This window comes from Saimiri boliviensis, chromosome 11 (assembly GCF_048565385.1).
Source record: "Saimiri boliviensis isolate mSaiBol1 chromosome 11, mSaiBol1.pri, whole genome shotgun sequence".
Lineage (NCBI taxonomy): Eukaryota > Metazoa > Chordata > Mammalia > Primates > Cebidae > Saimiri > Saimiri boliviensis.
Window position 1 is genome coordinate 32,638,790 of NC_133459.1, and position 14,272 is coordinate 32,653,061.

The following is a 14,272-nucleotide window of genomic DNA, read 5'->3' on the forward strand; positions in this document are numbered from 1 at the left end:
TTTTTAGAAAGATGATTTGGTTCCCTAGTAATGGATGAATGGTGTGGCTTGGCAGGAGTGGAAGGTAGCCAGTGGGGAGACCAGAGACAGAGAACGAAGAGGTTTTTCCCATCATCAAAGCTGCAACTAGGCAGGGAGGAAAGAGAAGCAGCAGGAAGGGATTTAGGAGGCAGGTTGTGGAGGAACAAGAGGGTGTGCTCTCCAACAGACAGTGGATGGTGAAGGAGACAGTGGAGACAGGGACACTAGAGGAGAAGTGTCACTAGACAGGACACTAGAGGAGAAGTGTCCCGCAGCTCTGCAGGAAGAGTGACAGCCCCTCCTCCCCTCTTCCTCATTCACTTGTTGAGTGTGAGATCCTGAGGAATAAACAGGTGGGGATACCTATGAGCCTGGGATCCCAGAGACTGTGAGGCAAGGTATCAATAGGACCAAGAGGGATCTTCCACCACAGGAGTGGAGAAGAATGGGGACTGAACAGACATGTACGGAGCAGGGAGAGGCAAAGATACCTGAAGGAAGAGAAGGTGGGAAGGGAAGGGCACTCAGGTGGAAAAGTAAGCAGGGACCACAAACAGAAACATTAGAAGGGGAGGGAATGGCTCAGGAGATGGGGAGCAGGTACAGACACTTTGTGTGGACAAGTCTCCAACCAGACCCTTGGTCCACGTGGTCTCATTTAATCTGGCCTGCACATACAGGTGGACAACCAAGAACTCCAGAAGGAGAGCAGGTCTTGGAGGAAAGACAATGACTCCAGAGCTTTCTGCCTACTTCCAGTCTTAGAACCCCAAGTAGATATTCCACATTGCTCTCAAACCCAACCCAACCCAAACCGCTCTCATCCTTTTCTCCCAGGAACCTAGCCTTCTTTCTGACTTTCCCATCTTGGAGTGTCAGCACTATTCACCCACTTCCTCATGTCAGAGGCTCAGGGGACATCCTCAACTCCTCTTGGACTCCCACATCCAGCTAGCGACTCACCTGGCAGTCCACCTAGGTGGTGCTCAATCCTGTCCCCCACCATCGCTGCCATTGCTCTACTCCAAGTTGACCACACCCATGAAGCCCCCTCCTGGTCTCCAAGCCTCCTTCCTCCTCCAGTCCGTCCATTCCTTTTGTTTTTCAGTTTTAAAATTTTACTTTTAATTGACAATAATTGTATATCCTTATGGAATACACTGTCATCTTTTGATATATGTATGTATTGTAGAATAATTAAATCAAGATAATTAACCTATCAATCACCTCACATACTTATTTCTTTGCATTGAGAACTTTATCTTGGAGCACTCTTTTTAAAAAAACTTATTGTTACAAAATATTTGTACATTTTTATGGGGCACGTGTGATATTTTTTTGACATGCATAGTAGGCGATATAGTTTGGATGGCCCACTCAAATCTCATGTTGAAATGTAATCCCCAATAATGGAGGTGGGGCCTGGTGGGAGGTGTGTGGGTCATGGGGATGGATGCCTCATGGTTTGGGGCTGTCCTTGTGAGAGTGAGTGAGTCATCTCTAGATCGGAGTGTTGAAAATTGTGTGGCACCTCTCCCTCACTCTTTCTGTCTCTTGCTCTGGTCATGTGATGTGCCTGCTCCCACTTCGCCTTCCACCACGAGTAAAAGCTCCTTGAGGCCTCCCTAGAAGTTGAGCAGCTGCCGATGCTATGCCTCCCGTACAGCCTGTCGAACCATAAGCCAATTAAAGTTCTTTTCTTTATAAATTACCCAGTCTCAGGCATTTCTTTACAGCAATACAAGAAAAGCCTAACACAGTATGTATCATGATCCAGTCAGGGTATTTAGGGTATCCATCACCTCAAGGGTTTATCATTTTTTATGTGTTGGGAATTTTGAAATATACAATACACCGTTGTTTTAACTATAGTCACCCTACTCTGCTATTGAACATTAGAACTTATTCTTCCTTCTACCTAACTCAGGGGTCCCCAACCCCTGGGCCGTGGAGCAGGGCCTGTTAAGACTTGGGCTGCACAGCAGGAGGTGAGTGTTACACTAGTTATCTAATGCCTGATGATCTGAGGTGGAACAGTTTCATCCTGAAACCTCTCCCACCTCCTGTCCATGGAAAAATTGTCTTCCATGAAACTGGCCCCTGGTGCCAAAAAGGTTGGGGATCACTGACCTAACTGTATGTTTGCAACTGTTAACCAACCTCTCTTCATCCCTCACATCCTCCAAGCCCTGACACACACAGCCTTCCCATCCTCTGGCAACTATCAATCATTCTGCTTTCAACTTCCATGAGATCCACTTTTTTAACTCCTCGTATGCGTGTTAGATGATATTTGTCTTTCTGTGCCTGGCTTATTTCACTTAGCATAATGACCTCCAGTTCCACCCATGTTCCTGCAAATGACACGATTTCATTCATTCTTTTCTTTTCTTTTTTAAAGTAGAGATGGGGTTGTGCTGGACATTACCCAGGCTGAATTTGAATTCCTGGGCTCAAGAGATCCTTTGGCTCAGCCTCCTGAGTAACCGGGACTATGGGTGCATGCTACCGTACCCAGCTAATTTAATTTTTTAACATCTGAGTAGTATTCCACTGTGTGTGTGCACGTGTGTGTATGTATGTGTACGTATGTATGTGTGTGTGTGTATGTATTATATATATATATCACATTTTCTTTATACATTTATCCAATGTTGTGCACTTGGGTTGATTCCATATCTTTGTTGTTATGAATTTCAGTAAACATGGGGGTGTAGGTACCCCTTTGATATTCTGATTTCCTTTCCTTTGGATAAATACTCAGTAGTGGAAGTGCTTGATCATATGGTGGTTCTATTTTTAGTTTTTTGAGAACTCTCCATACTGTTTTCTATAGTGGCTGTACTAACTTAAATTCTGACCAACAAAGTATAAGAGTTCTCTTTTCTCCATATCCTTGCCAACATCTGTTGTTTTTTGCTTTTTTAATAATAGCCATTCTAACTAGGGTAAAATAATATCTCATTGTGATTTTTGACTTGCACTTCCCTGATGATTAGAGATGCTGAACATCTTTTCATATACCTGTTTGCCATTTTTATGTCTTCTTTTGAAAAATGTCTATTCATGTCCTTAGCTCACTTTTTTATTTGTTTTTTTGCTTTTTGAGTTGTTTGAGTTACTTGTACATTCTGGACATTAGTCCCCTGTCAGATGAATAGTTTGCAAATATTTTCTCATCTTTAACAGGTTGTCTTTTCACTTTGTTGATGGGTTCTTTTTCTGTGTAGAAGCTTTTTGGTTTAATATAGTCCCATTTGACTATTTTTTGTTTTTGTTGCCTGTGCTTTTGGGGTCTTAGCCATAAAATCTTTGCTCAGACCAATATCCTGAAATAATTCCCCTGTGTTTCCTTCCAGTAGTTTTATAGTTTCGGGTCTTAAGTTTAGGGCTTTAATTCATTTTAAGTTGATTTTCGCCTACAGTAAGAGATGGGGTTTAGTTTCATTTTTCTGCATATGGCTACCCAGTTTTCCCAGCATGATTAAAGCAAGTGTCCTTTCCCTAATGCATGTTCTTGGTGCCTTTGTTTAAAATCAGATGGCTATAAGTATATGAATTTATTTCTGGGCTTTCCATTCTGTTCCATTGGTCTATGTGTCTGTTTTTATACCAATACCATCCTATTTTGGTTACTATGGCCTTATAATATATTTTGAAGTCATGTAGCATGATGCTTACAGCTTTATTCTTCTTGCTCAAGATTGCTTGGGCTATTCAGGCTTTTTTGTTGCTGTTGTTGTTCCATATGAATTTTAGGATTGTTTCTTCTATTTCTGTGAAAAATGACACTGGTATTTTGATACGGATTACATTGAATCTGTAGATTGCTTTGCAGCCTCTGTCCATTCTTCACAGAGGCCAGAGTAATACTGGAAAGCATGCCACTCTCTCTGTTGGAACTGTTAATAACCTCCATTGTCACTCAGGATAAACTGAAATACCCGATGGCTCACAAGGACCTCACACAGCCTTGCCTCATGCCAGTCTCTCCCTCCATACCATCTGTAGCCACCCTGGCCTCCTCCCAGTTCTTCCGATACACTTAGCATTTCCTTGCTCCAGGACTTTTGAAACTGTGATTTTCTCTTTCTGGAAACTTCTGCCCTATCTTGTTGGGCCTGACTGCCCCCTGCCCTCAGCCTTTAGGTCCCAATCCAAGCGCTGCTTCCTCAAGGATCTTTCTAGAAACAGAATAACCTCTCCCTCATCATATTATTTCTGAGCACCACATATTTTGCCGTAACTAATAGTTTTCCATAATTATGCCATTACTTAGCTAACGTGTAGACAGTAAACTCCATGAGAACAGAGGCCATGTCTGTTCTGTCCCTATCAACTAGCACGTTTCCCGGCATACAGCAGGTACTTGACTAATATCTGCCAAACAAATAAATGTAAGAGGAAACTGAAGCTCAGAGAGGTTAAGTAACTTTCTCAAGGTCATAGACCCTCTGGCACTAGTCTCCTCCACCATACGGCACCTTGACAGTGGTTTGATAAGGCATCCTGAGATTTTCAAACGTCCTAACTGTAGGCAATAATTTCTGGACTGTTCTAGAACTGAGGATTTGAGAACTTGAGATCCTCTGGCCAGAGCCACAAGTCCCCTCTGAAGGTGGCACCTTTACCATTTTAGCCAACCCTGCCTCTTGGGCTTATCTAACACCCTGGCCCTCGCATTATATCCTGTTTTGATTGAAGATTCTGCAGAAGCTGTTTAGAGGTTTTCTCACTTTAAACAAGGCATCATATTTCATGGTTACAACTCCAGAGTCATAAAACATAACCTTCAGCTGAGACCATAGTCCTAAAATATTCATTTACACTTTCTCCTTCTCCGGCAATGGACATTTTGCACCACCATTAAGTCATGCACATTCTGAGGTGCAGGTGTGTTATGCTGATAGTTGCCTTTCCAAGTTTATGACTTTATTTATGATTGACCTTAAGTTCCATGGAAATCTCTTCAATTAACCATAATTTTAGAGAATGATCCCTCAGTCCTCTTTGGTGTCTGTTAACTCGACAATGACTGATGAATTTCAGGTGGGAAATGGAGAAAACAGAAATTTATCCTCTCCACTTCAGGCCAGCTGTAGGGTACCATCTTGTACGCCTACAAGATCTGGGGTCCTTGGAATTAGCTTCTGTTCACATCATCTTCCCCATGACCCCTCAGCATCTATGGAAATGAAGATGCCAACAAGTCTCAAAGGAGAAGCCACCATCTTGCAATTCCAGTGCAAGACTGAGAGCACCAGCGCAGGAGCACCCCATAGCTGCTTCCCACCCCCTTTTCTTGTGTGGAATGGCTCAGTGTGCCTTTCCATGCTAGGGCCCCCATAACTTGCTCAACTTCCTCAGTCCCCTCTTCCTGGGGGCTTTGGACTCTACCCATTCATCCTTGGCTTTATCAATGACTCTCCTTAAAATGAAGAACTGACCAATTCTGAGAACATCACTTTTGTCTCCAGATTCCTATAGATACAGCCACCTGAGGTATCTTTCTGAGAAGAATGTAGACAGGACATGGTATTTGATTACATGACACTTCTTATTGAGCTTTCATTATGGGCCAGGCATTGTGCAAAATGCATCATCTGCATTTTCTCCTTTAGCCCTCAAATCTTCAAGAGCATAGGTATTACCATGCACATTTTACAGATGAGAAAACAGAGGCTCAGTGAGGTTTTAAGACTTCCTGGTGGCCACATAGATACTAAATGTTGGAGCTAGGGTTTGAACCAAAGACCTTATGACTCCAGGCCCACATCATTACCCACCTATTTCTTTGCCTCCTGGGCTTCAGTCACTGTAATCCTGTTCCTGACATGGGCTAGGAGCAGGCTTCTGGAAGCACTAGACCCTGGAGGTGGGGTTTTCCAGGCATGAGGTGCCTCCTCCTGCTCCCCTCTCTTCCACCTGGGAGGCTTCATGCTGCCTCAAAAGTGCTGTCCTAGCTCCCAGTGCTCAAGTGGAGGTGGGTGAACCTTGGGTCTGGCTTTCTTTATAAGAAGGATAAGTAGCTTCCAGCCCCCACCCTGAAGCAGCATCTGTCCAATAGAATGACCTCAGACCCTTTCCTAGAGGTCTCTCTCCTAAGGAGCTCGTGGAACAAGGAAGGTCAAGAGGAAACCACAAGAGACTGCCAGTCCCTGACTGGTGTAGCCATGCGGGGAATGCATGCACCTGCAGGCCAAGCTCTTGGGCCCTGAACCACCAGGCTAGGGAAGCTCTGGAAATCATAGTGCCATTGTGAGTCTCCTGCTGTGGGCCAGAGGCCACCATCCTTGCCTGCAGTGGAGGGCAGTGGTCAAGATCACGGGTGTTAGGCACACGGACTTGGGCTGAATCCTGGCTCCACAGCTCTCTAGCTGTGTGATCACAGGCAAAGCACTGCACCTCTCTAGGCCTCAGTTTCCTCACTTGTAACAGGAGATAACAGTACCTTAACCTCCTCGGGATTTGTGAGGATTAAGAAAGGTAATGCAGGATGTGGTACTTAGGTAGGGCTCAATACATGGTGGCCAATAAGGCTGTGGCAGTAAGACTGACAATGATAGATACCCCTCACTGAGTCATAACTATGGATGAGGCCCTCTGCTATGTGCTTAGCATTTATCAACTTGAACCTTACTTCCAACTTGTAAGTTAAGTACTATTATTATTCCCATTTACAAATGAGAAAACTGGGCATAGAGAGATTGAGTAACTGGTCCAGCCAGTGTGTGTGAATGACAAGGCCAGGATTTGAATCCAGGTGGCTGGCCTCCAGAGCCCATGTTGTGAAATGTTCTGCTCTAGTAACAGTAATGGCAAAGGTGATGGGACGCTAGTGATCCCAGCAGCGGTAGAGGTACCCTATTGTAAAGAGTGACATTGGGTAGCTGTGGTCCCTGCTGGGGCCCCAGTGCTTGGAATCACTCAAGGTCCACACTACACCCCGTACAGTGTTTAGGGTCTTCTCTGTGTTGTTAAATTTGATCAACACAGTTGGGTCCAGCATACAGTGCCCAGACCCTCTTTGCTATCTACAGTGTTACCCTAGGGTCTCTTATGCCTCTCCCAGATCTCTTTCTAGCTTAGGACTCCTAGTTGCAGAATTAATTTCCCCACTTGGATGTCTCACAGCATCTCAAACTTTACCTGGACAAAGTGAGCTGTCTTGATTCCCTTTAAGGCACATGCTTCCTGCCCCCTGTGCCAGTCATATCCATCTTGATCACTGCCCTCCTCACCCACCATCCCTCCAGAAAAAAGCCTAGGGGTCAGCTTTGAGCCTTTATTCTATCAGTCATCCAATCCACCTGTAAGGTCTGTTGGCTGTATCCCCAAAGGACAGCCCCCATCTACGCCTGTCCCTCCACCTCTACTACAGCCAACAGAAGCATCTCGACCAAGATGCGTCATCTCCAGCCTGGCTGCCCATAATAGCTGCCTCTTAACTGGTCTTCCTATGGTGCCTCTTGCCTAGCTAGTATCCAGAGTGATTTTTTTTTTTTAAATTAAGTTATATTGAACTATACCTCTGCTTAAAACTCTCCCTTGGTTGCCTCCTGAACTCAGAACCAAGCCTGTACTTTTTAATTTATTTTTTTTGAGATGGAGTCCCACTCTGTCACCCAGGCAGGAGTGCGGTGGCATGATCTCGGCTCACTGAAACCTCCACCTCCTGGGTTCAAGTGATTCTCCTGACTCAGCCTCCTGAGTAGCTGGGATTACAGGCACATGCCACCACACCCGGCTAATTTTTGTGTTTTTAGTAGAGGATGGAGTTTCACCATGTTGGTCAGGCTGGTCTCAAACTACTGACCTTGTGATCCACCCACCTCAGCCTATACTTCTTACCCTGCTTCTCCCCATCCCTGCCCTCTCCACCCACCCCTCACTCTACTTTTGCTGCAGGGACCTGTTTTCTGTTCCTCTAACGTGGGCAGCACTTTCCCACCTCAGGGTCTTTGCACTTGCTGCTTCTTTTGCCAGGAATGTCATTTTCCAGGTCTTCACATGACAGGCTCCTCCTTGACACTCAGGACTCAGTTCAGAGGCCACCTCCTCAGAGACGCCTCTCCTGACTGCTCCATCTAAAGTAGCTTTCCTCATCACTGGCTAAGACTTTACTTCCTCATAGCTCCTACCACCACCTGAAATTTGTTTTTTTGTTTGTGTGTCTGTTTTCTGCCTCCTGGCTGCTAGAATGTAAACTCCAAGAGATTATGGAATTTGGTCTGACTTGTTCATCATTGCAATTCTCTGAATCTCGAAAAATATTTGGCACTTAATAGGCAGTCAATAAACGATAATTGAATTAATGACTAGCTGGCACATAACCGGCACTCAGTAGAAAGTTGTTGAGTAGTCAAGTGAATGAATGAGGATACAATCAGCCCTGTAAGGCTGCTACTTGTGTCCTACCTTTAAAACTCAGAGGGGTTTAGCAGTGCACTGGCAACCACACAGCTAGGGGCTGGCCTAGCTAGGGTCGAACCAGGGCCGTCTGACCCTATGCACTGCCCGTACCCAACACCACTGCTTCTGTTTCACAGTCGGCAGACTTATTCCCCTGGGCCAGAAAATTTGGAATGAAGCTCAGCACTTGCAGTATGAGCTTCTAAAGACCAAATTCCCACTTCCTCAGGTATGGGGGCAGCCTGCCATGTTTGGCTTGAACTTCAGAGGCCAAGCACTTCTTGCTCAGGCCCGCTTTCTCCCTACCACCTGCCTCTCAGCCCCCAGCATATATGGACTCTGTCACTTCCCCATGCAGCCTTCTTTGATCCAGGGCCAATGGCCCTCATAAGTCAGAGGCCTGTTGCTGAAATCCACCTGGTCCTTCTTGTGGATTAAAGAGAGGACACAAAGCACAGCACCTCCCTGGGACCTCTGCCTTTGAAAATGTGCCCGGTGTGACACAAATGAAGGGAGGTCACAGGTCCCACTTCCTTCCCTCTGTCAGCTGGACCAAGCCTTGATGGGTCAGGATCTTTGGGAGAGGACTTCTTGGGGGTCAGCCTCACATCTGCTCCCTATTCCCAGCTGCTCCCCCAGTCTGTGCTGTCCCCAGACCAAGTCCACCCTCCAGCTGGGCACATGGCATTTCCTGGATGAAACAGACACACACACGGCTCTCCAGTCTGCTCTGGGAAGCTTTGGACTTAAAGAGATTGTCACTCAGAGCTACTGGGCAGGTGGGGAAACCCAGGCTAGCAGTTTTCCTTTCGGGCTTGTATGCCAGCATGATTCTGATGGTGAATTAGACCTATCCAGACAGCTGTTCATTCAGCAAATATTTACGGACCACTGCCCAGTGGATGAGGTTTATCCACTTGCAGATGTCAGCCCTTGAGAGTTCTACATGAGAAGAAGAAAGGCCAAAAGGCTTTTAATGCTCCCCGAGTATGAAACGCTTCACTCTGGCAAGACCGCCACCCCTGGCACGGGGCAGGTATATGGTGGGTACCCTTTGCTCCTGTTTAGTTCGGCCGCCTAAGGAAGAACAGTTTGAGAAATGACTTCCTTAAAATCACCAACATTACCGAGGATGTTTCTTAGGATATTCTTGCAGCTTGTGGGAATTAGAACAGAGAAATGAACCTGAAAGTGGGGGGTAGCTGGGGGTGAGGGGAGGCCCTGGGGGGTCTGAGAGTTGGAGAGCCATTTTATTCTCTCCTAGCCTTTGAGCAGAACCACATCTTGGCCCCCTCAGGCAGCAGGGGGCTGGAAGCCCTTCTGGAAGCAGGACTTGACATCCTCAGCTGGCTTCCCTAGGGCATTTGGGAGGGATCATTCTCTGGTGTGGCTAAAGTGGAAGCTACTTAAAATAAGTCTAAGAGACATACTAGAAAGTGTGAGACTCTTTCTGGAAGAGTCTTGTGCTCCGTGCTAAGGAATCAGTGATGAAGAACCACTAAGTAACTGGTAACTTTGTCAGATCTGTGCGTTAGAAAGTTCTCCCCACAGTACAGGTAGAAATGAGCTGGTGAGCAGGAGAGAACTGGGCCACACCTGGTTACAAAGGGTCACCTTCAGTGAGGCAGGTGAGAGACGAGAGAGCCTGGACCATCGTTTGAAGAGTGACAGAGACGTGGAGGGGTGGGCTGGTACAGAGGGACATGGGGGCCGATGGTGCGATGTGAGAGCAAGAAAAGCTAGAGTGTAAGCTGACAGAGGGGTGGGGACATTCTTCACCAAGCTGGAGAAGGCAGCAAAAAGAGCAGGTTTGGGAAAAACAGGAAGACTGATGTTTTCATGGGCCAAGTTCGAAACACATCCTAAAGAGAACTTCAGCACAGTTCACTATCCACATGGTCCTGAAGTTCAAAACAGAGAATGGGGTTGGAGGTGGGGATCAGAGAGTTGCCCTCTAGTAGCAATTACAGACACACAAATGAGAAATTCCAAGAGATGCAAGAAGTCTCCAGAGAAGAGGCTGAGCTGGTCCTTTAGTATTTAAGGGAAAGGAGTGGGGAAAGTCAGTGAAGGAGAAGGAGGGAAAGAATCATCATCATTTCAGAAGCTGAAAAAGGAATTGAAAGACTTCAGAGAGTCGTGCCACAGAAAGACATGCCACCCCCACCCAGGCCCATGCATTATTGTGGTGTGAATGCTGGAAGATTGGCCTCTCTCCGCCCTGTGGCTTCCCATAGAAAGGCCAGCACTTGCTGCCTGCTGTGCCTGGACACAAAGACACTAGGCTGTGGGCCTTGATCCGACCTGGAAGATCTCCATGAGGTGGAAGACCTCCATGAGATGGAAGACCTCCATGAGATGGAAGACCTCCATGAGGTAGAAGACCTCTCTGAGATGGAAGACCTCCATGAGACTGCCCTCATCACTTCTCTCTGATTTGTGGGGTAACAAAAATATATGTTAACATCCAGCCCCAGCATTTCTTATAGGATGAGAGTTCTCTTTGTTCAGGAAAATATTACCTTATACCTAAATATCTTGGATGAGGAAGGGAGACATCAGACTGCAAGGAGATGGCAAAACCAAGAGGAAACCAGGCTCTGGTGCCTAAGAAATTGATGGACATTCTGAAATGGGCTCAAGGTGCAAGTGGCATCAAGGCAGAAGAGGCTGGAGAAAGGAGAGAGGGTACACTGCACATCAGAGGGGAACCTGGAGCCTGCCAAGACAGAAGCCAGGAGAAGCTTCCCGGGAGGAGGAGCCAAAAGACTTTGCAGCTCCTGGCTGCTAATACTTTCATTTTAAGTCATCTGCATTGCTGAGATGTAAGCTCCTTGCATTGCCACACCTTCCATAAAGCCTGAACTACATGCAGATGCCTTCGTTGGTGGTTTTGTTTGTTGGCTTGTATTTTGTCTTTTGGAGAAGTGGGGTCCCAAGAAAAATGGACCTAGTTCCCAATCTAAGTTGGCAGAGAAGAACCAGGAGAAGGGAGGCATGGCAGTGAGTTCAAGGTTTGGAGGAGGCTAAAGCTAACAGACTCCTGGAGGTATTAGGAGGGTTAGTGGATTTTCACCATGTTAGCATGGGATATTGCTGCGAATTGTACTTCACCAAGCAGAGTGATACCCCCACTAGACCGATAACTGTATTACACTTGTTTTTGGTTTTTATCTTGAACAAAATAGCATGACATTTATAGTGCTGCAAAAAAGGAATAGAACTATGGTTTATATTTCACAACTTAGACACCTGATTTTATTTACTATCATATTTCATATTCCACCATCATGTCACAATTCTGACACCCTTCTTGGAAGATCAGAATGTTAACTGAAACATCCTCAAGGCAGAGGATGGGTAAGGATGCCATAAGGAAGGGCAGATACAGCAGCTTTCAGGCTGTGGTTAGGCCACACACCTGTGTGCAGGGGCCAAGGTCTCACCTGATTGGTTTGGTAATTGTATTTTGTCAATCATGGAAAGAGGCAGGTCCTGACTTAGGAATGGGGTCTGGGAAGATGGGACTTAGGAAAGCCGGAGTTCTCTTATGCTTCACCAAGAAGGATCAACATGGCCAAGGCCAATTCTATTGGTTAAGGAGAGGTAAACAAAGGTGAAGTAAAGTGGCAACTCAGATTGATTGGCTGTGTCTTGTCTAATGGGAGGGAATTCACAGCTGTGTCTGGACTTAAGCAGAAAGTGTACAATAGCCCATTAATTATGTCTGTCATGGGAGTGGGAAGAAGGGAAACAGGTATACATTCCAAGTAATTTTTATCCTTAGTGCCAATAACAAAAAGTGTATGCATGTGGCAGGAAGGATCTGCTTATCCCTGGAGCCAGTCTTTTATAGTAATTATAGAAAAGCTTCCTCCAAAAGAAAAAAAATTAAAAACTTGAACTAAAGGAGGAGCTACTTATTCCAATGACTTCTCAACTCCTGGAAATGCTCCTCCCAGACTGATACATGGATGTTCAGGATCCATGGAATTTAGAGATGAGCGTTACTAGAAGAAAAGAGTGGTCAATAGTGCAAAGGTTTCTTAAGAGGTCAAAAAATACAAGAACCAAAACAATTCCCATCTGATTTGGCAAAATGATGCAAATATTGGGGGCAAAGGCCAGTCTACAGAGGAGTAAATGAGAAGGAAAAAGGAGGGACGGGCCTGGATGGAGCTTTCAAGATGCTGAGCTATGTTGATGGCATGGAAATGTGACAGTGTGATGTGACCGACTGTTTTTCAAAGGTGGTTAAAAACTGCATGTATCACAATCTCAATTTATGTACACATTTGTAATAGATGCATATGTGCCATATGTATTGGAAGAAGATGGAGAGGAAATACATTAAAATCATGGTTAAAACAGCTAGAGATTTTTTCTTCTTTACTCCCTTCTATATTTGCTAAGCTTTTAAAAATGATCATGTTCTGGGTTTGGTGGCTTATGCCTGTAATCCCAGCACTTTGTGATGCCAAGGCCAGAGGATCATATGAGCTCAGGAGTTCAAGACTGGCCTGGGAAACAGAGAGAGACTCTGTCTGCATGAAAAAAGAATACAAAAATTAGCTGGGCATGGTGATGCATGCCTGTGGTCCCTGGAACTCCAAAGGGTGATGCAGGAGGATTGCCTGATCCCAGGAGTTCGAGGCTGCAGTAAGCTATGATTATGTCACTGCACTCCAGCCTGGAGGACAGAGCAAGATCCTATCTCAAAAAGGAAGAAAGGAAGGGAGGGAGGGAGGGAGGAAAAGGAAGGAAGGAAGGAAGGGAGGGAGTAAGGGAGGGAGGGAGGGAGGGAGAGGAAAGAAGGAAGGGAGGGAGGGAGGAAGGAGGATCACGTAAGGAATAGGCTGGCAGTAGGGTGACAAATGTCTCTGCTGCCTGAAACTGAGAGGGTTTCCAGGATGCGAAACTTTCAGGACTAAAAGTGGGAAGGTCCTGGGCAAATATGGATAAGTTGGTCATCCTAGCTGGGAAGCTGAGGCCAAGGCAGCATAGAAGAGAGGTGTTTTTGGCAGGGAGGGTGTTGTTGGAGTAAAAAGATTTTGAGCATATTTGAAGGCTGAGAGGAAGACACTATTAAATAGGGAGAGAGGCTGAATTTATAGGAAACAGAAAATAATAATTCCTACAGTAAGGTCAGTACAAAAGCTGTTGGGGAAGTGATCTGGCTTCCACAAGAGGAAAGAGGGTCTGCAGTAGGAGGATAAACTATGTTTCTTCTGATACAGGAGGACTAGAGGTGAGGGAAGACTGCTACATGTTTGTTGATGCAGGGGAAGAAAATGAGGGAACACACACATGAGGCTTAGGAGGTCAGGTGAGGCTGAAACACCCCTAGAACACCTGGGCACTCTGAAGACCCTCTGTGCTCTCCAGACTTGGGCTACCTGAAGTGGGTACCCCACTCCCTGCTGGGATGTAGCTTTCCCCTTTGAGACTGGATGTCACTGGATGCTCCAGCAACCCCCTCCCAGCCACTGCCCCACTCTGTCAGACCCTTCTCTGGCCACCTACCTCTGCAGGAAGGCAGGGGGAAGTCCCACGTGGCACTGTTCTCAGAGCCAGAGTGGCAGGTGAGCACGGCATGGCCCTCCAGGAAGAAGCCAGGGTTGCAGCTGTAGCGGACCTTGTCACCAAGGTTGAAGGTTGAGCCCTGCTGGATGCCATTGGGCAGCCTCCCTGGGTTCCCACACGTGTGGCTGGGGAGAACTGTGAGGAGAGAGAGAGAGATAGGTAGCCTGTGAGATGGGCTAGAGGCCTGATGCCTGGCTTCCTAGCAGTACTTCCCTAGGCCACTTGAACTTCCTGGAACTCATTTCTTCTGTAAACA

General features: G+C 46.2%; 1 protein-coding gene across 7 annotated transcripts in view; it reads right to left on the reverse strand.

The window, feature by feature from the left end:
• The window catches only part of CSMD2 (CUB and Sushi multiple domains 2), a 620,269-nt gene that overhangs the window by 391,895 nt on the left and 214,102 nt on the right, over window positions 1-14,272 (reverse strand). For all 7 annotated transcript variants that reach the window (XR_012512371.1, XR_012512370.1, XR_012512369.1 and 4 more), the window contains exon 4: window positions 13,957-14,151. Coding sequence is in view for 3 of the 7 variants with exons in the window: in XM_074380476.1 (XP_074236577.1) it covers window positions 13,957-14,151 (195 nt within the window). In the remaining 4 variants the exon portion in view is untranslated. The remainder of the gene's footprint in view (window positions 1-13,956; window positions 14,152-14,272) is intronic.